General features: G+C 39.8%; 1 protein-coding gene across 4 annotated transcripts in view; it reads left to right on the forward strand.

Annotated features, from left to right (window-relative positions):
• Positions 1–23,083, forward strand: part of RTN1 (reticulon 1) — a 276,022-nt gene extending 252,939 nt beyond the window's left edge. For 3 of the 4 annotated variants that reach the window (XM_032135112.2, XM_032135113.2, XM_032135115.2), the window contains 6 exons: positions 11,833–12,040; positions 13,820–13,958; positions 15,412–15,481; positions 16,078–16,124; positions 16,212–16,270; positions 22,533–23,083. In XM_032135112.2, the coding sequence (XP_031991003.1) occupies positions 11,833–12,040; positions 13,820–13,958; positions 15,412–15,481; positions 16,078–16,124; positions 16,212–16,270; positions 22,533–22,575 (566 nt within the window). In that variant the 3' untranslated portion in view covers positions 22,576–23,083. Of the gene's footprint in view, positions 1–9,149; positions 9,181–11,832; positions 12,041–13,819; positions 13,959–15,411; positions 15,482–16,077; positions 16,125–16,211; positions 16,271–22,532 lie in introns of those variants that run through there. The other variant, XM_058429540.1, reaches the window with a different exon arrangement.
• Positions 23,084–25,341: the final 2,258 nt, after the last annotated feature.

Below are 25,341 nucleotides of genomic sequence, written 5' to 3' on the forward strand. Positions count from 1 at the left end.
AACCAGTTCACCCTCAGATTTCCTGTTTTTGGCAGTGATACTAATTACTCAGTCACCCAGCTTTGAAATGGTGTTTTCACCCTTGACTAGCTCTTCCTCGTTTCTCCCACAGTTAGTCACCATTCTTGTCAACTAATCCTTTGTAATATTTCCTTTTATCCACTCCATCTCCTTAACAAATTGTCCGCCACACTCACATACCATCCCACATCCTCTTTCTTCTTCAATTCTAGTACTATCTCTTCCTTAAACTCAACTTTTGCCACTTACAACAGTACAAGATATGTTGGCATCGAGACATTTGTTAAAAGATTGTTCAATCTTCCCAGCTAGACCTAAAATTCCTTAAAAGCAGGATCAAAATTTTATGATTTCTTCATTCCTGTGCTTACTTAGATAATAGGTGATTAATAACTGTTTACTATTGAAATGACTTTTTACTGAAAGAAATTTCTCTTTAAATATCTAGTTCTAAAAGCAGTTTTAAATATAATCAGATTTCCCTAAACTAATTTTACATAACTTTTGGGGACATTTAACATGTAATGTGAGGGAGGCAACTATTTTGTTTTGGAAGAAGCATCAGATTTAAGGTTTGATCCTGATTCTCCTATTAACTAGCCAAGATACAAGTGTAACCACCCAAGGGGTTCACCTTGCCTGCTGCCTAGACAGAGCTGATTCATCAAGACAGGGGAATTGCAATAGCGAAAGAGTAATTCAGATTAGTCTCACTGAGCATTCAGGGAGCAGAGTTTTTAAGGATAACTTTGTGGGTGGGGGAAGCCAGTGAGCCAGGAATGCTGATTGGTCATGGATGAAATCACAGGGAGTCAAAGCTGTCTTCTTGTGCTCAGCCAGTTCCTGGGTAGGGGCCACAAGATCAGATGAGCCAGTTTATTGATCTAGGTGGGGCCAGCTGATCCATCAAGTGTAGGGTCTGCAAAATATCTCAAGCACTGATCTTAGGAGCAGTTTAGGGAGGGTCAGAATCTTGTAGCCTCCAGCTGCACCACTCCTAAACCATAATTTCTCATCTTATGGCTAATGTTAGTCCTGCAAAGGCAATCTAGTCCCCAGGCAAGATGGAGGTCTGCTTTGGGAAAGGGCTGTTACCGTCTTTGTTTAAACTATGAACTAAGTTTCTTCCAAAGTTAGTTCAGCCTACACCCAGGAATGAACAAGGACAGCTTGGAGGTTAGAAGATGGAGTTAGTTAAGTTAGATCTCTTTCACTGTCTCAGTCATAATTTTGCAAAGTCAGTTTAAATCCTTCCCTTTGGGTTTTATAACACCTTAATCTTAAGGAGTAGGCTGTGAAGATGGGAAAAGGCCATTGATTGCTGTGGCTTCTTCCTGCTGATAGGGGATGTAGTGGGAATGGGAGTGAACCCCAAGGTGAGAAGAGTGGAACTGCTTTGCGACTGTCTGAGCATACTCATGCAGGCCTGGCTGGGCTTTCAAGACTTGCATGGCAAAAACAGTACTCTTATTTATAGTTTTACTACAGCGTTTAAGTGAACAGCCTACTATAAGGTAAATAACGAGTTCTAGGATGAGGAGTACAATTCCCAGTTTTAAAAGCAAAGATTTGAAAGCATTAGTTTGGGGACTTCTAACCCACAAATAATTTAGAATTTAGTTTAAACTGTAGAAAAAAACCTCAAGAACAGCTAACAACAGTGTAGTATAGCTTTTCTTTTGAAGCATAATTTTTCTCTCTCCAGTCACCATTTTTATTAAAAACAAATCATGAGAGAAATGATTTGTTTACAAAATAAACTTTACTCTTACTTTACTTGGCCTGATTATTTGCATAAAGTACAGCAAGAGTAATTATTTTTCATGTAGGCTTTTTTAATTGGCTTTGATAGAACTCTGTTCCATGAAGAACTTTAGATAATACTTTTTAAAAGCCAAGCCCAGCAATGGGTTTGTACCCTTTAATACCTATGAGGTGGGAAAATTCCTCTTCTCCTGAGGTCCTAAGATAACTTGGGGATCCTGGGCCTGTTATCAAGTGACATTCTTTTCTTACCACAGGTCAGGAACCTTGTACAGGGACTCTGTGGACAAGGTATGAGACCAGATTCCCCAGCGGGCTTTAATTGGCTTTATAAGTCAACTTTGATTCTTTAAAGGAAGTATGCCATTCCAGCTAAAGCCTTGGTAAAATAACCAATTTCTCCAATTGTGTCCTGTTAGGAAAGAAAACAGATTCTTATTACGCTTATGCAATTAACTATACTTCCATAAATTGAGAATATTCACAAATAGTTTCCAAATTCTGGAGAAATTAGGCAGAGAGGAAAAATGTGCTCCAAATTTTGTTTCCAGAAGTTTATTTGACTCGCTTGTTAAAAGTTGCAAATAGCTCTAAAGAAGTAAGTTCTCTTGACTCTGAAAACAAAAGGGTTAGCAATGTTTAACACATTAGCTTTCCGTGAAAGCCCTAAAAGTTTGTTCTTTTCCTCTCTTTCAATAGCACAATTTTTAAAGTTATTTGAGACCTACACTTAAGAGTCCTGTATCTGATTACAAACTGCCTTTTGAAAAGGACCAAAGCAAGACAAAATGTCTGTGGATGACAAAAGTCTGTAGCCGCTATTAAAGCTACAATTAGCTAGGAATTTTGGTTACTTTTGTGGCATGCAACAATTTTACATAACAATTATAATTATTAACAATGTACACTAAATTATATCAACATTATAGAAGTTTCCCATAATTTTGGAACACATACTAATAACATTTATATAAGTAAAGTCCAAAGTAGACCAAACACCAGTTACTCTTCTATTTGAAACATTTTCCTCTATTTTAATGTCACAATCTCCAGTGTTATTAATTAGAATCCTGCATTTAAGAGCACCTGTTAAATTTGATAGCTGATTATAAAACAGTTTTTACCAAAACGCGACAATTGTCTGTGGATGATAAAAATATTTTAAGGCAGCCACAGTTAAAGACACGATTGACAAGAAAATTTGTTACCTCTGTGGCACACAGTCTGTTAACATAGTTATGATGATTACTGATAACATATACTACGTTATATTAGAATTATAGGAGTTTTACATAATTTCAGAGCATATACCAATAACACATTTACACAAATATAGACCAAAGAAAGCCAAACACCATTTCATATTTGACAATGCTTTCTGTATGATTTTTGTACCAAATAAGCCAAATGTTATTTTTGGACTTTAGAGGACCTAATATCTAAAATATTAGGTAAAAAAAGAGACATAATTTATAATTTGATGTTGGAAAGTTTGTGAAATATCAAAGGTTTAAAATACTGGTTATCACAAAATAGAATCCCAGGTTACCATATACGTAATTCATTTGGCCAAAATGATAACTCCAAAAAATTTTTTAAAAAAGAAAAACCTTTACTTTGATAGAGGAGACTTAGCTTTCCAAACAAGATGCAATGAAGATAGCATGAGGCCAGCTAAATATCTATCTCTTCTCTTCTTTCTTTCCTCCTTTTTTTCCCTGCCATTTACCCAAAGAAAAAAATAAGACTTTTTTTATTATCTTTTAACATTACATAAAAATCATCTTTAAAAGAGAAAAACATATTTCATGTTTGCATTAGTGCATTGTTAATGTTAAAGCTAGTGTTTTTAAATAAAATTTTGTATCTTTATTCAGTTTTAATTAGTTTGACCATAGGGTAAGATTTTCACGAACCCTTTAGAATCCTTTACAATTTTCCATTAAACAGCAGATCAATTTTCTAAGAAAGCCCTGTTATTCAGACACATGGGCCCAGATTCAGGCCCCACATCAGTATGATTTTGATGTTCTTTGTTGTTGTTTTGGTTTTTCTTAGATGGAGTTTCATTCTTGTTGTCCAGGCTGGAGTGCAATGGCGTGATCTCTGTTCTCCGCAACCTCCGCCTCCTGGGTTCAAGTGATTCTCCTGCCTCAGCCTCCCGAGTAGCTGGGATTACAGGCATGCACTACCATACCTGACTAATTTTGCATTTTTAGTAGAGAGGGGTTTCTCCACGTTGGTCAGTCTGGTCTCGAACTCCTGACCTCAGGTGATCCACCAGCCTCAGCCTCCCAAAGTGCTGGGATTACAGGTATGAGCCGCCATGCCCAGCCGATTTTAATGTTTTAACCTAAGGAAAAAAGCTAAATAATTTCTTTTAAATATTAGCCAACTTGTTTATACCCACAGTATTTTTACAAGATTAACCCTTTACAAACCCTTTCACTTTGCTTAAGACTTCAATTTTGTTCTGTTACACTTTTAGGTTAAGACAATTTTTAAAACCCTCGGAACTAGACAAAATTACATTCCTTTTAATAGAAGCTATATTCCCATGCCTTCTTATAATCTTTTACCAAAAACACATTCCCTACATACCTTGTATGTAAAACTGTTTCTTCAGTGGTCTCAACTACATATTACAATGTTAACTGTTAGCAACTTTTATTTTTAGTGAAAAACCTGATAAGTAAGAGATTTTAATTATGTACTAAGGGTGGAGCCTAGGACATCAGACAGAAATGAAGATAAGATCTGACTCATTTTAGCATAGCTAGTGGACTTGGCTTTCCGTATGTCCCCAGGCCTTATCTGTAATCTGCTCCAAAGTAGGTAAATCGAACAATTTTCAAAAGTCAAAGAAACAGCTGGACCTTAAAGCATTTAGCAAATTTGATATTTGACCTTAATTTAGACCAAATGTCTACATTTTCAAGACATTTTATTTAACCAATAATCTTTAAAACTGTCTTTATTTCCCAAAGATTCCTAAAGTCATGTGAACAAAATGGCATTAAAGTTTCTATTTTTCTGACAAAATATTTGATTTAAGCACTTATGTTTCTAAGCCAATTAATCAGAGCTTTTTTATACATAAACATACAACACATATAAATACACAGACAGGAGATTTAGCACTTGTGAAATTTTTCATTTGCCAGTTTCTTAATTGGATGACTGGCTTCAGGGTGGAGCCCTTGGAGGAGCAGGGCCAGGAAAACATGAATTTCTAGGGCCAAATAAGCAGGTGAAGGCAAAGACAGATCCCCAAAATTAAGGGTGCCATTTTATACTGGATCCTGGATCCCCAAAAAGAGGAAAATACTCGGGAGAAGACAGTGCAGTGCTTCTAACCTGCATTTTATTGCAAGGCAACCCAAAGCCAATCAGCCCATTTTGTAATCAGCCCATCTCTCCTGGGAGTCTTATCTCCCAGTGGGGGGTAGTGGGGACGTTTTCTTATCTTCCAAGTAGCCAAGAGCATGCTTCTCTGATCCAAGTGTGCAAAGAATTAAGTATCCCTCCATAACTACTATTAGCCATCCCTTATATTTCCTACCTAATTATCATAATACGAAGTAATTTCTGATACCCCCAAAACTCAAAACCATCAGATAACAGTATGCAAAACAGAACAGAGCCTTTAATTTTGAGAGGGATTTATCTGCTTTTAATTCCTGGAGTTTTATGAGGAAATCAGAGGCTTTTTTTCCAAAACAGGGTCTGCGGTGCCTCCTCTGTTTTTCCCAATGAGTCTCAGGCTACCGGAAGTTATCTTAGGGCCTCTCATTTGTGCATTAAGAAGGACAAGACAAAAAAATGGAGAAAAATAACACAGTCGACTGAGAAGAAAAATCCTTTTTCCAGAAAAACAAGTTCCAAGAAGAGAAAAACATAAAGGCCTTTTAAATATATCTATAGGCCGGGCACGGTGGCTTACACCTGTAATCCCAGCACTTTGGGAGGCCGAGGCAGGTGAATCACAAGATCAGGAGTTCAAGATCAGTCTGGCCAACATGGTGAAACCCCATCTCTACTACAAATACAAAAAATCATGCAGGCGTGTTTGCGCGCGCTTATAGTCCTAGCTACTTGGGAGGCTGAGGCAAGAGAATCACTTGAACCCAGGAGACAGAAGTTGCAGTGAGCTGAGATCACACCACTGCACTCCAGCCTGGGCAACAGAGTGAGACACCATGTCAAAAAATAATAAATAAATAAATTTATAGCTTGTTTATCCACTTTTAATTAAACTGGCTTTTAACCATAGTGCTCTTTAAAAAAGAAATCTTTTCGTATTTCTTATTACCTGACGTTAGCCATACCAAGTGGCCAATATTTTTACTTTCTGAACTTTACCAAAGGTAACCTCCTAGGTGCTTCAAAGACATGGTGAACAGTTTCTTTTTTTATAAGATTTAGAATTTCCGCAAGGTAGTTCAAAGAAAGGAAAATTCAAGAGAGGAAATTAGAAGCTAAGTATGGGGGGAAGAAACCTCAATAAATGGCAAAATTACACAAATAAACCAGAAAGGAATTATTCCAGAAGGCAACAATTGAACCCCGGCCACCACTGTCAAAAGATAAAGCTGTAGCTACTGAGCTATACAGCATTGAGCAGTTTCTATTACTTTTCCCAGAAGGAGCCTAGAGAAGCAAATTTCAAGCTTGGAAAGCTTTTAACTGCCCAAGAAAAAATTTTAGGACTAATTATGACATGAACCCCAAAATTCCTGCCCTCTGGATGGTGGAAACCAAAAGAAAGAATCCCCACATGGTCACAAGGTTAAGCTCTTAAGGACACAAAATAAGACAGAGAAATTTTATACAATATTGGTTTCAGGGACCTGTAGCAAAGTTTGTAACTGACCAGCCTGCCAAGCTGGCTTGAAAAGCAGGCTTATAGGGGTTGTAAACCCACATTCTATCCTGCGATACCCCCTCTCCATTACAGAACACAGAAAGACAAATTTTTAGCACAAAGTACACAGCATTTGCTACTGCCTAAGACTAGTTTCACAGATCCTTTTTTCTATTAATCAAACCCTTATAGAGGAGACCAATAGTTTACTGTTTTACCCAGACAGAGAAAGAGAGAGAGAGAGACCAGAAACTTGGCTGGTAAGAATTTCTTACCCTTTTTGCTGGCATACCAGGTTTCTGGGTTCCTTTTCTCTGCAGCTTCCAGAAGAATGGAGTGGCTTCTGATGACCCTGCTCACTTGTGCAATAGCAGTGGGGTTCCAGCCACTTTACAAGAGAAAATCACCCTTTACTGTTTTATGGAACCACAGGCAAGATTCTTAATTTGCAAGATGCTGCCCAATGGGCTGCAAGGGGAACCGAAGTAACATTTTCCATCCCAGCAAAATACACATAACAAAACAGACATTAGTCACCTCATTCAGCACCCAATATCAGCCTGGAAAAGCTCAAACTTTTTCCCTTTGGTCCCTGTTGTCTTTAATCCACTCCAGGTGGAGACAGATGACCTCCAAATGGTAATTCACAATGGGGTCTCTGGGCAAGGCAAAAAGCAGATAGTCACCCCAAGAGGCCTGTTGAGACTTCTTTAGGGCTCATGGAATGTGACCAGATAAGGATGGTTCTCTGAGTTAGGCCTGCTGGATTTCCATCAGCAACCGTCTCTGAGATCCCTTCCACATATACAAACACAGACAAAGAGGAGATGGACAGAAGGCCTTCCAAATTAGACCCCTAACCAAGAACTCCAAGAGTATCCCTTCCAAACTATCCTCCTATTCTCTGTCTGAGAAACCTCGAAATCTTCCTGACTGAGGAGAAGTCTCCCAAACCAAGACGCTTCATACTAATTACAACCAACTGAGACCCCCCCAAAGAGCAAAACAGACACCCTGCAATGAGGCTACAGACACAGACACCCCATGGTGGAGCTAGAAACAGACATTCCACAGTGGGGCTACAGACACCCCCCATAGGGCTACATTACCAGTCAGGAGAAGAAAGGAGGCATTGGCAGCACCTAGGATACTCACCAATCTGGACACCCTGCAATGGGGCTACAGACAGACACCCCACCATGGGGCTACAGTCACCCTGTGATAAGGCAACAGTTAAGAGACATCTCCCCAGGACTGTTTCTCCATTGCAATTAAATTCATGCACATTGGGTCAGCAGTGCCATGCCAGTAGAAAGAATACCAGAGTCAGCCACCAGTCCAAGAGAACTAGGAGGCCACTTGGGCTGGCTTCTGGATCCATCACTGGAGGGGGGCCATTGAACCACAGGCAGGTAGCCACAAGGGCAATCCTAGATGAGCCCCCAAATTTGTAACTGCCGAAGGGTTTCACCTTGCCCACTGCCTACGTAGAGCTAATTCATCAAGACAGGGCAATTGCAATGGAGAAAGAGTACTTCACTCAGAGCCGGCTGTGTGGGAGAACCAAGTTTTATTATTACTCAAATCAGTCTCTCTGAGCATTCAGGGAGCAGTTTTTAAGGATAACTTTGTGGGTGGGGGGAAGCCAGTGAACCAGGAGTGCTGATTGGTCAGAGATGAAATCATCGGGAGTCAAAGCTGTCTTCTTGTGCTCAGTCAGTTCCTGGATGGGGGCCACAAGATCAGATGAGCCTGTTTATTGATCTGAGTGAGGCCAGCTTATCCATCAAGTGCAGAGTCTGCAAAGTATCTCAAGCACTGATCTTAGGAGCAGTTTAGGGAGGGTCAGTCTTGTAGCCTCCAGCTGCATGAGTCCTAAACCATAATTTCTCATCTTGTGGCTAATGTTAGTCCTACAAAGGCAATCTAGTCCCCAGGCAAGAAGGAGGTGTGCTTTGGGAAAGGGCAGTTACCATCTTCGTTTAAACTATAAACTAAATTTCTCCTAAAGTTAGTTGAGCCTATGCCCAGGAATGAACAAGGATAGCTTGGAGGTTAGAAGCAAGAGGGAGTTAGTTAAATTAGATCTCGTTCACTGTCAGTCATAATTTTGCAAAGTTAGTTTTACAAGTTTCTAAAAGTTTAGTTTCCTCACCTGTTACATACCTATATAATGGAGTTTATTCTGAGGTTTCAGTGAGATAACATATGAGAGTGCTTTGAACATTTCAGAATCAATGTAAATAGATAATATTGTTACAAAGTATCCAGAACCAACAGGCTATTGTTTTAAGATAACAGTCCTTTTGTTAACCTCCTTAGTAGAAACCTCCTGCAATGTTAGCAAGTAATTGAAAGACCTGCTAAGAGACGACTCTACACCAAACTCATGTTACTTAGCTAATGCTTTCTGCCCACAGTTTCTTCAAGGAAAGTCCATGAAGTGCCTGCCATTCACAGACTTCTTGAGCAGGTGGCCTGGTGGTTGGAGATTTAGGAGGCTTCCCTAGAGGGCATGCCATTTCTACCAGGTATAAAGCAATTCATTCAGAGGGGATTCACTTGAAAATAGCAAATTCTATCTTCTCTTTGTCTGAAAATTCCTTTCAGGCTCTTCTGAGCCCCTTCACATCTCACAAGTGGGTAAGCATCTTCCTTCACACTAAGGAGTGCCCCCTTCAGCACAAATCATTCTGTCTTATAATGTATTTGTTTCCAAATGTGTATGGGCATCATAAAACAGATTACCATTTATTTCTTATCCATTTGTGTGTGTTTTGTTTTGTATAATTCACTTATTTTTATATCCCCACCACCCAGCACAAAGCCTGGCACTTAGTTCCTGCTCAATAAATGAAAACAGATGTGTAAGAGATAGCACTTCAGTTAGTGGTGATGCTTTAGTTTCCTTTTAATTCCCGTTTGCCCCTCCCCCTGCACAAAGAGAGTAAATACCTGGAGGCCTTGGACCCTCAAAGACCTTTAGCCCTGCTGCCTTGGCTTTAGACCTTTAGCCTAGGCTTGCCCCAATTTATTGTCTCCTATCCATTCAGCCCAGGAGCTGCTGGGCTTCTGTGGAGAGCCCCTTTTCTCCCACTCTGCCCTCTACTCTCAGAGTTCCAGGGGTTTATTGCAGGTCATGTCTTCCAAAAGATCCCTCTTCTCCACCTGAAAAGGATTATAGCTTTTGGTGCTTCATTCTAAACAAACTCTTCTAGAAGAAAAATCATTTGGTGAACTCATTCATGTTTTGTTGTTAAGGACAAGCAAATCTTTAATGCATTATTCTATTCTAGCATGTTTGCATTAAAAAAAAAAAAAAAAGGAAAAGGATTAGGCCAAACGAATGAATTTCTTTTTTTTTTCTTTTTTTTTTTGAGACAGAGTTTCACTCTTGTTGCCCAGGCTGAGTGCAATGGTGCGATCTTGGCTCACTACAACCTCTGCCTCCTGGGTTCAAGCGATTCTCCTGCCTCAGCCTCCCGAGTCACTGGGATTACAGGTGCCCGCCACCATGCCCAGCTAATTTTGTTATTTTTAGTAGAGACGGGGTTTCACCATGTTGGCCTGGCTGGTCTCGAACTCCTGACCTCAGGTGATCCCCCTGCCTCGGCCTCCCAAAGTGCTGGGATTACAGGCGTGAGCCACCATGCCCAGCCCGGAAATGAATTTCTAATGGTCAGACAGTGTGACTAGGGTCGGGATAGGGAGAAGAGAGAGGCTTTAGAGCACAGTCCTTTTTTTTATTTTTTATTTTTGCCTCTGGAAACCTATTTGTAGGACCAGTCCTACTCAAAAGAGGAAAAAAAGATCTGTTTTACCCCCAAAACATGTTTGTGAGCCTCTTCTCTATTTCCTACATGGCAGAAATGTCATAGAGGAAAGAGAACAAATTTTGCCCAACAAAGGTCTGCCTACTGGAGTCTTTCTGAGTTAATGTCCCTGATGGGCCAGGTAGTGGTGGTGGGTGGGGAGTTTGTGGGGAGTGAATTCTCTCTCCGGCTTCAGATTGAGAGTATACTCTGGCTGGGAATATCCTCAGCCTGTTATGAAGGAAACTCGTTTAGACCTGATTTACTCTCCAGCCAGCCTGAGGTAAGTCTGTAGCCAAAGAGAGTGTTAGTACTTTACTCTGCAAAAATTCCTTAAGTCACCTCTATTGCCTTGCATTGTCATGAGGGCATGTAACTTTTTCAATATTGTTCTTTCATGCTAATTACACACTCATGTAAGATGGGAGTAGCTCCCTGCTGTCTTCAAGCTGATCACTTCTGACTTCCTATGAGCAAATGACTGGAGTCTAATTCTGTAAACCGGGTGTCTGCAGGTACACTGCAGGTGAAGCTAGCAGTACAAACCACTACCACTTACATTTGGTTGTGAGATGGGAATTTTGCATCTTATTTCTCTTCCTTAAAATTGATTGGCATAACATTCTATAAAAACCATTTGTCACATACCCAGTTGAAGGATAAATTTGCATAGATCCTTCAGTAAGGGTTTTATGCTTTTTTTATATCCTGGGACTGGAATATTTAAAGTATTTCCATTTTGCATGACATTTGAAGCACCATGACTACCCTTTTGCATGTAATTTTTTGTTTCTAAGTTGAAGGAGGTTAATAACTGAATGATGGATGCAATGTAGATTTTAAAAGTTCCATTTCAGATTTTTAAATCACAGATTGTAAGCAAACAAACCATTTGAACAAAATGGTTTAATCCACATGCCAGCTCCAGGGTCTCTCTTTTTTTTTTTTTTTTTTTTTTTTTGAGACAGAGTCTCACCCTGTCACCCAGGCTGGAGTGCAGTGGTGTGAAGTGGTACTTCACAGAGTCCTCTATATTTTCAAGTTTTTTTCAAAGTCACATAATTCAGGCCACTGTATGGATGGTGTAGCCCACAGAGCTACACCCATCACGATATGGTCAATGGAGATTCAATAGTCTTTTCTTATATGTGAATTTGTGAATTATCCTCAAGGGTGGAAAAGATTCTTCCAAACCAAAGTGGAATGACAGTAAGTGCCCTTGGATAGCCATCTGTCTGCTCATTTGTGTTTAGGAATCCAAATGCCAGGTGAGAACCCACAGCAACCACAGCTTGGTGGAGTGAGCCACAGCGGTTCATGTGGCGGCACTGCGGGAGCTCAGCTGGGTGTGTTTGGTGTCTCCTTCTGCAGCTATTGACCTGCTGTATTGGCGGGACATCAAGCAGACGGGCATCGTGTTTGGGAGTTTCCTGCTGCTGCTCTTCTCCCTGACCCAGTTCAGCGTGGTGAGCGTTGTGGCCTACCTGGCCCTGGCCGCACTCTCAGCCACCATCAGTTTCCGCATCTACAAGTCTGTTTTACAAGCTGTGCAGAAAACCGACGAGGGCCACCCTTTCAAGTGAGTGCCTCAGCTGAGTAGTCCTCACCCCCTGACCAGGGGCTTTTCCCCTCACCTGTATTTCAGCTCACAGATGCACTTGAGTCATGTTTCTCTGAGACCCAACAGACCTCTTAGAGTCTGCCCTAACACCCTGTCTTTGAATATCTAATATTTCTGGTGAATTTCTGAAACAAACTCGATTATTCTTATTCCAATACTTACTGCTTTGTTGAGTTTTCATATGTATTTACTACTAACATTAATCATAATCCAGCAGTTACTTAATCCTCTCAGCAATATGAGAAAGGCACAGCAGGCATTTTTGTCCCTATTTACAGGTGGGAACACTGAGGTTTTGAGAAGTGACATGACATGCCCAAGGCCAGATGGCCAGTAAATAGCACAAAACCAGGACTGGGGTATTTGGGTCTTTATTTCCATGCTTTCTCTAGAAGTTTAACACCAAAGGGCCAACCTTCTGGCGGAGGTGCAGGGTTCATGAACAGTCTTCTCATGTATCCTTCTCTACATTTTTATACTGGGGAAACCTGATCTGAATGCACATTGAAGAAGTGGAAATACAAAAATAAAAGGGCAATCTACTAACTAAGAGGATATATGACATGTGGCAGAGGGACGTGTTAGCACTGCCAGCTGCTGTAACAAAATACCATAGACAGAGTGGCTTGTTCTGGAGGCTGGAAAATCCAAGATCAAGGTGCCAGCAGGGTGGGGTTCTGTTGAGGGCCCTCATCTGGGTTGCAGATTGTCAGCTCCTCACTGTGTCCTCACTTTTACTATGGGACGGAGTGAACAAGCTCCCTTGGGCCTCTTTTCTAAGGGCACTAATCCCATTTGTGAGAGCTGTGCACTCATGATCTAATCATCCCCGCAAGGCCCCACCTCCTAACACTGTCACATAGGGGGTTAAGATTTCAACATGAATTTGAGGAGGACACACTCAGTCCATAACACTCCTGAATACTCAAGCCAAATACTGCTTTACTCTTTTTATCTCAATTCACAGAGTTAAGTAAGCACTTAAAGCACTCTAGAAATGTCCTCTAGGTAGATAACAGGTGCAGTCTAAGAGCAGAGGGGAGGCAAGAAAGGAGAGAGGAAGGATAGACCTCTGTGGAGGAGCTTGGCCAAGCAGAGGAGGCTTAAGCTGGGATGATTTTTATATATTTATATATATATAACATGTTTTTCCCACCTAAGAGTTAAATTTAACCATTTGAACTAATGAAAACTGTCATTACTAAAAATACCACTCAGTAGAACCCGTATTTTGATATGGCCTAGGTCACTTGAGTTTTCAGTGCTCTTTCTATAAACCTGGAAGTAAATTCCGGAATTTAAACATGAATTCTTAGAGTTCTGATGAGGAACAGTTGGCAGCTAGGATCTGGGGCTATCTCAACTATTTAAAAAAAAGATAATTTATCTCCATGAAGTCATGTATGGAGAATTCAGCAAATGAGCTGATTTGGCATTGATTTTTTTTCTCTGGTCCCAGCTGGTTTCTCTGAATTTTCAGCCCACCCATGCTGTGTCTTAGGTAGCCAGAAACAGTCACAATGCTCCACTGAGAACCATGCTTTTTCTGTTCCCAGTGCACTGGAAGCAGGTGTGTATGGTGCCCTGTGGCCCTTACTGGCTGGCATAACCCCCCAGAGATGACTCCTGCTCTCACCCTCAGACTGAGAGTAGGAACATTTAGCTATTACTGGGGTTTGGCAGCCTGTCTCATGATTCCCTCTGACGGAATTTTCTGTGGGGATGGTTTGTTGACAGGGCCTACTTGGAGCTTGAGATCACCCTTTCTCAGGAGCAGATTCAGAAGTACACGGACTGCCTGCAGTTCTACGTGAACAGCACGCTTAAGGAACTGAGGAGGCTCTTCCTCGTCCAGGACCTGGTGGATTCCTTAAAAGTATAGTTGCTTAAGCTGTTCACTTTACGGTCTTGACTGTTATTTTCCCTAAAGGTGTAATATTATAAACTGCTACATCAAGAAGAATAAAAAGCAAGTGCTAATTATATTCTAGAGTCAGAAGACCTCCGGTTGTATGGCACCGTGAACCAGTCTAATCCCTTCATTGTACCAGTGATGAAAATGTGGCTCAGACATTTGTCCAGGGTTGCCCAGTGAGTCACTGGCAGAGCTGGAATCAAACCCAGGTCACATAGCTTCTAGCTCTATAGTCTTTACAACACACCACATTCTCTCCTTAAACCATTTTTAGTTCCTCCAACAATTCCCAAAATTAATATTAAGATAAAAAATCTAGATAGGGAATGGAAAACCATATATACTTTTGCATTGAAGGAAACTGTAGTTTCTACTAATATTAACAGGAAGCCCTCCAAGTGTGCTTACATCGTTACAGCTCTGAGGCTAGAGGTATCCCCAGCCCCTCACTTGATGAGATCAGGGCACCTGGGGCTCTCACTGAATTTGCTGGTTCCTTTGAACAAGTTGCTTTGGCTCCCTGGTGACTTACATGTAGAATCAAAGTTAGTCAATCCTGGTTCGGCATGGCCATAAGCAGAGCTGGGGAAGCCCAGACAAGGTGGTTGTGAAGTTTCTGTGCTCTCAAAGCACTTTATACACATCCTGGCAGGGGCTTGTACCGGGAGCTGTCTGGTAACTGTTCAAAGAAGGGCAGAAGGAAAAGTGAAAAATGTGGTCTTGACCCTCAAAATGCTTTACTGGAATAATGACTTGCCATATAATGACTGAAGAGAGATACCAGGGCAATTATAATTACTTACCTTAGTGCTTTTAAGGCCATGGTTGTATTTGTAATGTAAAAATTGTGGGCCAGAACAGGGGTCAGCAAACCTTGTCTGTAAAGAGACAGGTGGTAGATATTTTAGGCGTTGCAAGCCACACCATCTGTGGCACCTTTTCAACTTTGCCGTTGTAGCACAAAAGCAGAAAAAGACAGTACAAAAAGGAAGGGCTTGACTGTGTGCCCATAAGACTTCTGAACACTGAAAATTTGATTCCATATCATTTCATATATTAGAAAATATTAATCTTGTTTTGATTTTATTTGAACATTTAAACATCTAAAAACCTTTATTAACTCGTGGGCCTATACAAAAACCAGTCAAGGGCCACAGTTTGCTGACCCCTGGCCTAGATTATTATTTCCTTGAGTCCCTCAAACCTTATAACAAAGTGATCCAAATGGTTCCAAGAGAACTAAGGACTGAATCCTCTTTCATTGATTCTGTGATGAGCTTTCAACGCCTTTCATTGACTATCGAAATCATGATGTATTCTGACTCAAATTCGAATCTAGGTAAAAGTCAATGATATGAGACTCTAACTTGTCAGGAAGGGTTTTAGGAGCTCTAATAATGCTTTCGTTCTTCAGTTTGCAGTCCTGATGTGGCTCCTGACCTACGTTGGCGCTCTCTTCAATGGCCTGACCCTGCTGCTCATGGGTAAGAGCAGATGACAGTGTATACGTCTTCCTTCACACCCTCTGTGAAAATGCTGCTTCCTAGGCTGTAAGCTTTTTGTTTGTTTAAAGAGATTCCTAGGAACAAATGCCAGATATCCCCCTGAGTGCAGAGCACTTCTCTTACCATCATAGTTCAATTAAAGAGTATAATATATATTATACACTAATAATGAATTCCTAAGTCTAAAGGGTTTTTTTTTCTTCAAACATAACTGGCTTCTTTCTGGCTTGTAATATGTATATTTGGATCAATATATATATTTGGATCTGTTTACAGTGGCAGCTATGGATAGATTCATTTTCATCTTGGGAGGGGAGAGGTTATCCTAATTCTAGGAATAATTACAAAATACCTGTACAGGGCTCAGCATCATTTTATTTTCCCTATGAACTGCCCTGTCATCTTTTATCTAGAATGCTGGATATTGCTTCTCAAAATAGGGAATAAAAAATAAAATAAAATGCTGGATATTCCAAATAATGCTATTATATCATATAACCATATAAAAATGTGTCTATAAGCATATTCTTATTGATAACTCAGAATTTTAATACTGTATTTGTTTTTCATCGCAGCTGTGGTTTCAATGTTTACTCTACCTGTAGTGTATGTTAAGCACCAGGTAAGTGCTATGTGATGTCAAACAATGGCATTAAATTTTGACCTCATCATCTTTGGATGTGCTCATTATTTTTTTTTCTTTATGTAGGCACAGATTGACCAATATCTGGGACTTGTGAGGACTCACATAAATGCTGTTGTGGCAAAGTAAGTCACATAGTGCAATTCATAAAAGGAGAGACTCTTACACCAGCATTTGAGTGGATTAGGATAGGGGTAATGAGAAGATAGTAAAATGATAGATTGATTTATGATCATTCACTTACTGGAGTCATATATTCATTCTCTTCTCAATTATATTATTTTAGAAAATAAGCATAAGTTTTTTAACTCTCAATTAAATTAAACCCAGTGGTTTATTTCAGGTTTCATAATAAGTTTTAATGAATGAATGACATTAAGCTCTAAGGACTGGCCCATGTACAAGAACAAGATGCATTGGAGGAAAGAAGGAAACTTGATTCAAAAAAGTAAAATTAACATTTTAATTCAAATAAAAACAAGTTAACATTTTTAATCATTTAAACAATGAAGAGTACTAATTTTTTTAAATCATTAAAATTATTTTTAAAACTTTGAATTATTTTTAGAACTTTAAAATACTAAAATGTTTGCCAACTAAATACATCACACCATTTTAACTCAACAACTATGTGTATGTGTTTAATACCACTGCTTTTTAAACCTGAGTCTTAAGCCTTATTTTATGGCTCCCTTATATATTAGGAGATAGAGATTTCAGTTTTACATATCCCACAGCTAACATGGTCATTAAACTTAGGAGTTTTCCCTAATTCTTACATTACTATTTTTAGGTATATAGTCATCTAAAGTGATAGCCCTTATATTGCATTATTATTCAATATTTTCTTTTATTAAAAAGCTAGCCTAATCTTTAACTATAAATATATTTCACCAAAGGACTAGACTTTTTCACAAAAACTCTTATCTAATTATCTGATAATAATGTGGCTGGACCTAGGTGAGGGTCAGATTTAGAGAGAGGCATTTTAGGTAGTTAAAGATGTGTAATAACAAAATAAGAAAGGCCATCACCTTAAAGTTCCTCTGCTATTAGATTACATGTGATGTGCTTCAGTTCTCTCTGAAGTTTATAAACTTTTGTTTTTTACTGTGTATTATTTACATTTGTCCTCTTAAAGTCATTAGGAACTCATAGGGTTCTATGTTGAATTTGGATCTTTGAGAGATCTACAACACATTTCAAAATGCCTGAACGTATCAGCTTTGACCCAGGTGTAACCAATACCTAATGAAAATCAACATATTAAGCATAAAATAATTATTTTATTTTGTATTAAGAAATGGTATCATAGCACAGTATGAGACTTGGTAGTACCCGAACCTGAGGAGCCTGTTTAAAAATACGAATTCTAAGACTCCACACAGACCTATAGAATTAGAATTTCTAGGATTGGTAACCTGGAATTTATATTTTAATGAACTCTCCAGGTGACTTTTTGGCAGCTAGAACTGTGTTTATAAACTATAGCAAAGAACACCAGAATAGGAGCTTGGAAACTGGAAGATAAAAGTTCTAGACCTAAGTTGTCCAATACTTAATTTGAGTATCACAAATCACACCTATTACTTTTTCATTCGGTTTGTTGATCGAGTCCAAAAAGAGGAGTACCTGTTATGTTCTGGACACTTCATGTGATAGATACAGAGGGTATAAAGATAAATGAAATGATCTCAGCCCTAAAAGAGCTCTTAGCCCAGTGGTGCAGACAAAATTATACAGAAATAACTATAATAAAATATAATAAGAACAGTAGAGCTATATGAAATACTAAAGTCAGAGAGATGAGGAAACAATTGTTCCTTCCTGGACAGGATAGTGGCAAGCCATTAAGATAAGGTGGCATTCGACCTGGGCCTTGAAGGTTGGGTAAACAATCATCATGTGGATGATAAGGGGAAAGACGTTGCAAGAGGAAGAGGTAATAAAGCAAAGACAGAGAAGCATGAAAATGTAAGTCGTGTTCAATAGGCAACAGTCAACCAGTATGTCTAAAGCTTAAATGAGTCGAAAGATCAACTGGAAAGAATGTAGGAAGAGAGGCTGAGGCCAGGTGGTGAATGCTCTGTGGAGTTTTGACTCCAACCCAGTAGGAAATGGCCACTCCTTGATGTTTTTAAGCAGGGGATTGATGTCATCAGATTTATGTTTTTTAAAGATCACTATGGCAGTCTAGTGAAAAAAGAATTGGAGAGGGGAGAGACTAGAGATGTGGCCATCAGCTAGGAGGTTATCATAATTCAAACAAAAGTGACAAGGGCAGGGCCTGGTTAAAATGGAGGGAAAAGAGAGATGGCAGAGAATATAAAGTATATACAATGTACTTGTTAAGTTACAATTGGAAATCAATGCTGTGAAAAGGAATGGAAAGGAAATGTTACCTATGACTAATATGGCTTCTGTAATTGAGCTTCACGCAGAGTTGGCTCTTAATTTCCTGGTAGCTAGGACAAAAAGAGAAACTAGGCAAGTTACATGGTTCTTACTATCTATCAGAGAGGAGGAAACAACAGTTCTTCCAAATAACCTGTTTTGCCTGGCACTACATTTTGAAGGAAATTTCTTGGTGGGTTCTTAACTCTAAGGCCTCTTCAACCTCTGAAATTGTAATTCCACCTTAGAATAAATAATTCCAGCAAAAGAACTTACACCATTTTAGTGGTACAGTTAAGAACATAATTGTTAGAATCAGGTAGACTGAGTCTATTTCTGGCATTTTTAGCTGTATGAGCTCATCATAAATGTTATTTGACTCTATGAGCCTATTTCCTTATCTGTAAATTGGAAATGTTAACACCTCACAGGGTTCTTGGTGATTAAATGAGGTAATGTCTGTAAAGTATTCTTACTTGGATGTAGGAAACCCTCAATATTATACATCATTGACATCATCATCATCATCCAATTACTGCTTAGAGATCAGTTCATGGGGCTTGGAGGTAGAGGACAGTTCCAGACTGGGTCAGTAGACACCAGGGCCAGTCTCTCCTCCATACTGAGTGACCCTGTCTAGGTCGTTTCACCTTTGTTTGTCTCAGTTTTCCAGCTTAAAATGGGGGTTAATAATGCATAATAACACTTCTTAGAGTTTTGAAAATGAGGAAAAAAGCCTCAAATTTCAAAAGGCAAAATAAACACTGTAGAGGAAATTAAAGCTTCGAGTAAGTGAGACCATAATAAGAAATTTGCTTTAAGTGAATACAGTTCCCTATGTCTAGGTGAGTTATGTTTTAGAATGATAAAGTAGCTTGTAATTTTACCTAGAAGCTCTCTTGGTGACCTTTGATAAATCTCATGGAATAAAGGACATCCTGAAAACTCAAATTGGAAAGGAGCTCTCACGATCTTCAAATAAGAAGAAAGATTCTAGACGTTATATTTGATAAATTGAAGGCCTAATTTCAAGCAAAAATCCAGAATGAATTAATAAAACTGTAGATACTCAGAATAGATCATTGTATGTTCACTAAACCCTGAGATGAGATGGACTTCCCTAGCCAGTGAGTATTCTGATTTTAGTGGGGATAGTCAACAAGTCTTCTTGGTGTCCTTGTGGAAAAAAAATGGAGATGTATGATCCAGATGATAGCGCAGGTGGTGGAATTCTAGCAGATTGAAATAATGGACCCTAAAGATGTTCATTAATCCATCCAATATGTGTCTGGGGCAAGGTATGTGACACAGGGCTCTGCCTTTGATCCCATTACTTTCAACCCCATTACTTCTCATGACTATGTGAAGACAAATCAAATATCTTTGTCAAAGTTCCAGATGATGTACAGTTTGAAGCAAAAGCAAATTCAGAAGATGGCAAGCTCAAGATTCAAAACGAATCAAGGGATCTTGAGTAAGCGAGAATGCTGAAATGAAATCAATAAAATGAAATTAATAAGGAAAGTGAAGTCCTACATTTAGGTTTCTAAAAAGTCAACTGTACAGATATAGAATGCAGGAAGGGATAGATGAGAGAGGGTAACAATAAGTGTGTATGTAAAAAATACCTCAGGGGTTTTAATTGCTTGATTGGTCACAGCCAAATGTGAGTCAATGATGTGCTGAAGCATCTTTAAAAAATCAATGCAAGTTGAGTTGTTATTAGTAGGAGTACAAAGTCTAAATCAACATAGGCAACAGTCATATTATATTCCATATTAGCCATCCCATATCTGTGTTCAATTTCAGGGTTGGACATTTTAACAGATGCATTAATACTTTAGATTAATGCCACAAAGATGACCAGGGTACTGTGGTATTAGAAATCTGATAGTAATGGGCAGTGAAGAGCAAACTTTGCTGGGGATGATTACCCTGGAAAAGAGATGACTTTAAAAGGACACCATAGCCATTCTCAAATACTTGGAGGTCTAACATTGTAAAAGGAGTAGGATTCCTCTTTTTCACTCAAGAGCAGTGAATGGAAATTTTAGAAGTTCTGAGATTTGAATGAAATATGAGGGAAAAGAGTAATGATTAGAGTTGCTCAATAATAGGACCATCTGCCCCATGAAGGAGTGAGTACCCTGACATTCATTCAAGTATTCAAATAGAAGTTAGATGGGCACCATTGCACGTGTCCTCTGCTGGCTCCTATTCCTCTTGTCCACCTCCCTTCTGGTCCTGTGACCCCAAAGGTTATCTCGTGTCTAGGGCTGCAAACTTGTGTCTCCAGCCCAGACTTCTTCAACTAAGCACCGGGTCTATCCACTTATTTATGTAAGGTTTCTCTAAAGTGTCTCATAGACCTTTCAGATTCACTTAGCCACACATCTTGTGATCTCACCCCAGAACTTGTGTTTCCTTCAGTCATCACAATCTTGGTAAATGGCATTTTCATCTGGTTCCTCAGGCTAAAACCAAAGAATCTTCCTTGATTACTCTTCCTCTAATCCTAGCCTGTGCATTCAGTTTATCAACAGATCAAGTGGGTCCTGCAGCCTCATCTCTAAACTAACCCTGAGACTGTTCCTCTCTCTTCATTTCCATGTCTACCATACAATCCAGGCATTGCCTTCTGGTACTTGGACTGCTGTGGGTTTCTCTCCCTCTATTCATTGCTTCTACCCTAATTTCCCGATTTTATTTTCACACAGCCACCATCATGATCTTCTTACAAAATTAATCAGATCACGTCACTCCCCTGCCTAAATTCATCAATGGTTTCCCATCACACAGGGTAGAATCTAAACTCCTTACCACATCCCACAAACTCCAACACCCACCATCTGGTCCGTGCCTGCCTTTCAGACCTCCCCTATCCATACCCCAAGCAAACGGGCTTCTCGTCTCCTTGCCGCCAGCTTGTCCTCTCTGTGATGCCTCTGCACTCGTTACTCCCTCTGCCTGAAACACTTCACATCCAGATCTTTACCTGATGGTCCCTTCCTGTCCTCTGAGGATCAGTTTCTCAGATGAGTGGATTTAAAGGAGGCGCTGCCCACCTTACCACTGTGCCCCTCACTGCCTGCCATACCACCTTGTTTTTCTTTATAGCAGTTCTCACCAAGAGCTTCTCTTGTCTTCTAGTTTATTTCTGTAACCTCAATTCCTACAGGAATGAAAACTCCACGAGAGCAAGCATCTCTTCCCTTTTGTTGACCACTGAATTCCAGTACATGGAAGGGTACCTCCTGGCACAGAGGGAGGTCTCAATCAAAATCTACACGATAAGCTCATAAATCTTCAAATTCACAAAACACTGCCAGTGTAAACCTGTCCTAAAATCATGCTGCTACATTGTGAGCATCACAGAATTTCAGGACCCTGGAGATATCTAGTCTATGCACACATTTTAATGAGTATTTAGGACCAGAAAAGTCCCTTAGCTTGCCGGATGCCACACAGCTAATTAATAGAATAACTGAGACTAGGACCCAGGTTTTTAAATTCCGGTTGTAGGTAGTTAGACTACTCCGAGGGTGAACATAGGTTCCTTTTCCTATGTCCAACATAGGAACAGATTATATCCCTAGTTATATAACCATCCCTAGTTATGCTCATCTTCCTGGCATAGTCAGTAATAGCACTTTCTCTTTCTGAAGTGTCCCAGATGGGGGATAAATAATCACCCTAACTATATCACAGCTTCTGTAATCCTGAAATAAGTCAATATGTTCATCCACCTAAAAAGATCTAAAAAATGTGGCTTTCTTCCAATTCTCTTTTTTGTTGCTGTTATTTTCATTATCCAGTTTTTACTTCCTTCTTATTGCTTTATAGAAGAGTATTTACAGATGTACTTACGTAGAGACTATAATATCTTCTGGAATATTAAGCTCTGTGGTCACTTAGCTAATTAAAGCAACAACACATAAAATGATTTCATTAATAACACTTGTGATTTACTACCTTTTGATACTGTCTTTTTAGGATTCAGGCTAAAATCCCAGGCGCTAAGAGGCACGCTGAGTAAACTGATTTCCCACCGGGGACTGGACACAAACAGGAATGTCTGGAGTGGTAACAGCTCTCTTCTTACTCGTTACTGCAAATTGATTGTTCCCCCCCTCCCTCCAGTACCATAGTCTTAGAGACAAACCTTAAAACAGCTGTTTTTAGGCTGTTCCTTGTACTCTTAGGATATTTGAGTCACTTGTGTCAACCACTAAAATATAGAGAAAAGTGTATTAGATGTGGTTTTTAATTTTGTGTTGCTAAAAAAAGTGCATGATGGTGAGAGCCCAAGTTATCTTTCCCTCTTCGGTGTTCTTCTCTTCTCTGCAATGCTTCTGTAGCTTCTAACGTTCCCCGTGGCTAGGCCTTTCCTGCCGAGTGCTCTGACGCAATAGTGGAAATCGCTTATATGTCCTTGGGTTGCTGGTTGGATTAATCTTTAATAACAATATATAGAATTGTAGACTGATGTTTTAGCATTTTTCCAACACACACAACGTAAAAATAAAAGCAGTCGACCTCACGGTAATCAGTTTTGTATAACTTAAAATAATTAAATAAATGAATAAATCCAAAACAAACATGCAGTACTTTTGTTGTGTGGGATTGGTGGGCTGATTTACATGTATGGTTACTAAAAAGTACCAGCATGTTAACTTTATTACAATTTGTATTACTTTCTCTGTAGTTCCTAATGGATTCAATTATGGACTCTGGATATTTGCACTTATGTACTTGATACTGAATGCATAAATAAATGTTACTAAATGTAGAATGTTCTCCCTCTCTTCTCATGCATGGTCTTACCAGAAAACACAAAAGCTCGAAGTGATGAAGTCACTCGATGACATTCTGGGAGGGCTGAGAGCAAATGCTCACCTTATTTCTCTCTAGGACTGCGGAGTCAAACCCCAACCTGGCTTATGGTTTTTCTGGGTCATTAATAGAAAACTGAAAAGTGGTAAACTGTCAATCACTCTTCACATTGTACTCTGTCATGTGGATGCAGATATTTAAGATAGTTTTTAAAAACTTGAAAGTGATGTAAATTCTTACATAAACTGTACAGCAATATGCAACAAAACACTGGCAGAAACAATTGTAATTTCCGTGAACTCACCGTTTTAGTAATTACTTATGAAGCACTGACTGTTTGCCAAGCACTTAGAATAGGGCTGTGAATAAGAAAGATGACAATTCCTGCCCTCACCATGTGAAGTCTTCTAATAATTCCTCACTGCTTTTTGTACAAGTCCAATTGCATATTTTGTTTCACTGCTACAATCAAACATCAAAGACGAAGAGGTAGAAGTGAATGAAAGGAGCAGCAGTTGGAGAAAAAAAGGAATAATTGCTTATAAAAAGCTACCTTTTACCAGTTTTACACCTGGGTTCAGTGAATATTTGTGGAGTTATCCTTCTATACAAAGTGGTGTGAAGGTTACAAGGGTCACTTGGCACTGTGCCAGCAGCCAGAAAAACTCATCACTGTGCTGGGGGAAAGGGCAGGTAGCTATCTGGAAATGCCAACTGAGCAAAGGGTAGCATAAAACAAGAGCCATTGGCGGGGCGTAGTGGCTCACGCCTGTAACCCCAGCACTTTGGAAGGCCGAGGCGGGAGGATCACGAGATCAGGAGTTCAAGACCAGCCTGATCAACATGGTGAAACCCTGTCTCTACTAAAAATACAAAAATTAGCCGGGTGTGGTGGCACCTGCCTGTAATCCCAGCTACTTAGCAGGCTGAGACAGGAGAATCGCTTGAAACTGGGAGGCAGAGGTTGCAGCGAGCTGACATCACACCACTGCACTCCAGCCCGGGCAACAGAGTGAGACTTTGTCTCCAAAAAAAAAAAAAACGAGCCATGATGCAGGGTTTGAGCAACAGAAGATTCATTCTCAGGGAAGGTGAACTTCAGGGCTGGGTCCTGGTTTCGTTTTTGCCAGATGAAGAAGGGGTCCAGCCCGAGATAAAGAAAGAACATGAGCTAAAGTGCCAACGTGTGGAGTGCAAGGCATATGCAGAGAATAGTGAATTAAACAAGCTTAGATGGGTTGTAAAGTTCTTGGAGTGGGAATGATGGTGCCAGATAAGGCTGGAAAGGTGGGTTGAGATCACAATGGGAAGAAACTTGGATGCCTGTGCCAAGGAGTTTGGGCTTTATTCTCTACATCTCAGAGAGTCACATAGACACAACAAAGGTGCAAGATACTGAAGGCTAAACCAATAGAGTGATAATTGTAACCTAACTCCACCCGGGTGCCAAATGAATAGGTCTTTACTAGAACAGCCACAGAAAGAATAGAAAGATGTTCACCTGTCCCTGATCCCTGATGTTAGCCCAGCATGCCAAGCACCCACCATGGATAAGTGCAGCTAACAGATGATGTGGAGGGAGATTGGACTGGAGCTGGTAACCAACTAACTGCGGGGCTTCAAGATGAAAGCTGGCCTTGAGAATGAGTGCCTCCTTGAATTTTGCACCCAAGGAAGCTCGGTTGCCTCACCCTAGCCCAGCACTAAGACTCGCTGATCAGCAGGATGCAATGCCATTTTCCAGGACAGAGAGCCCAGAAGAGATTATTTGGGGAAAGAAGATGCTAAGCTTAGTTTGGTGCCTGTTTTTTTAATGGTTACTAGATTTAGAAGAGGATTTTCTTTTTTCTTTATGTTTTTCGGCCTCCGACCTTTTAGACAAAGTTTCTTCTACATGGCTTTATTGTATAGAATTAATCTTCAATATCTGTATCTGCAACATTGTCCCCGTACTACAGACCCAGAATTC

This window comes from Hylobates moloch, unplaced genomic scaffold (assembly GCF_009828535.3).
Source record: "Hylobates moloch isolate HMO894 unplaced genomic scaffold, HMol_V3 SCAFFOLD_16, whole genome shotgun sequence".
Lineage (NCBI taxonomy): Eukaryota > Metazoa > Chordata > Mammalia > Primates > Hylobatidae > Hylobates > Hylobates moloch.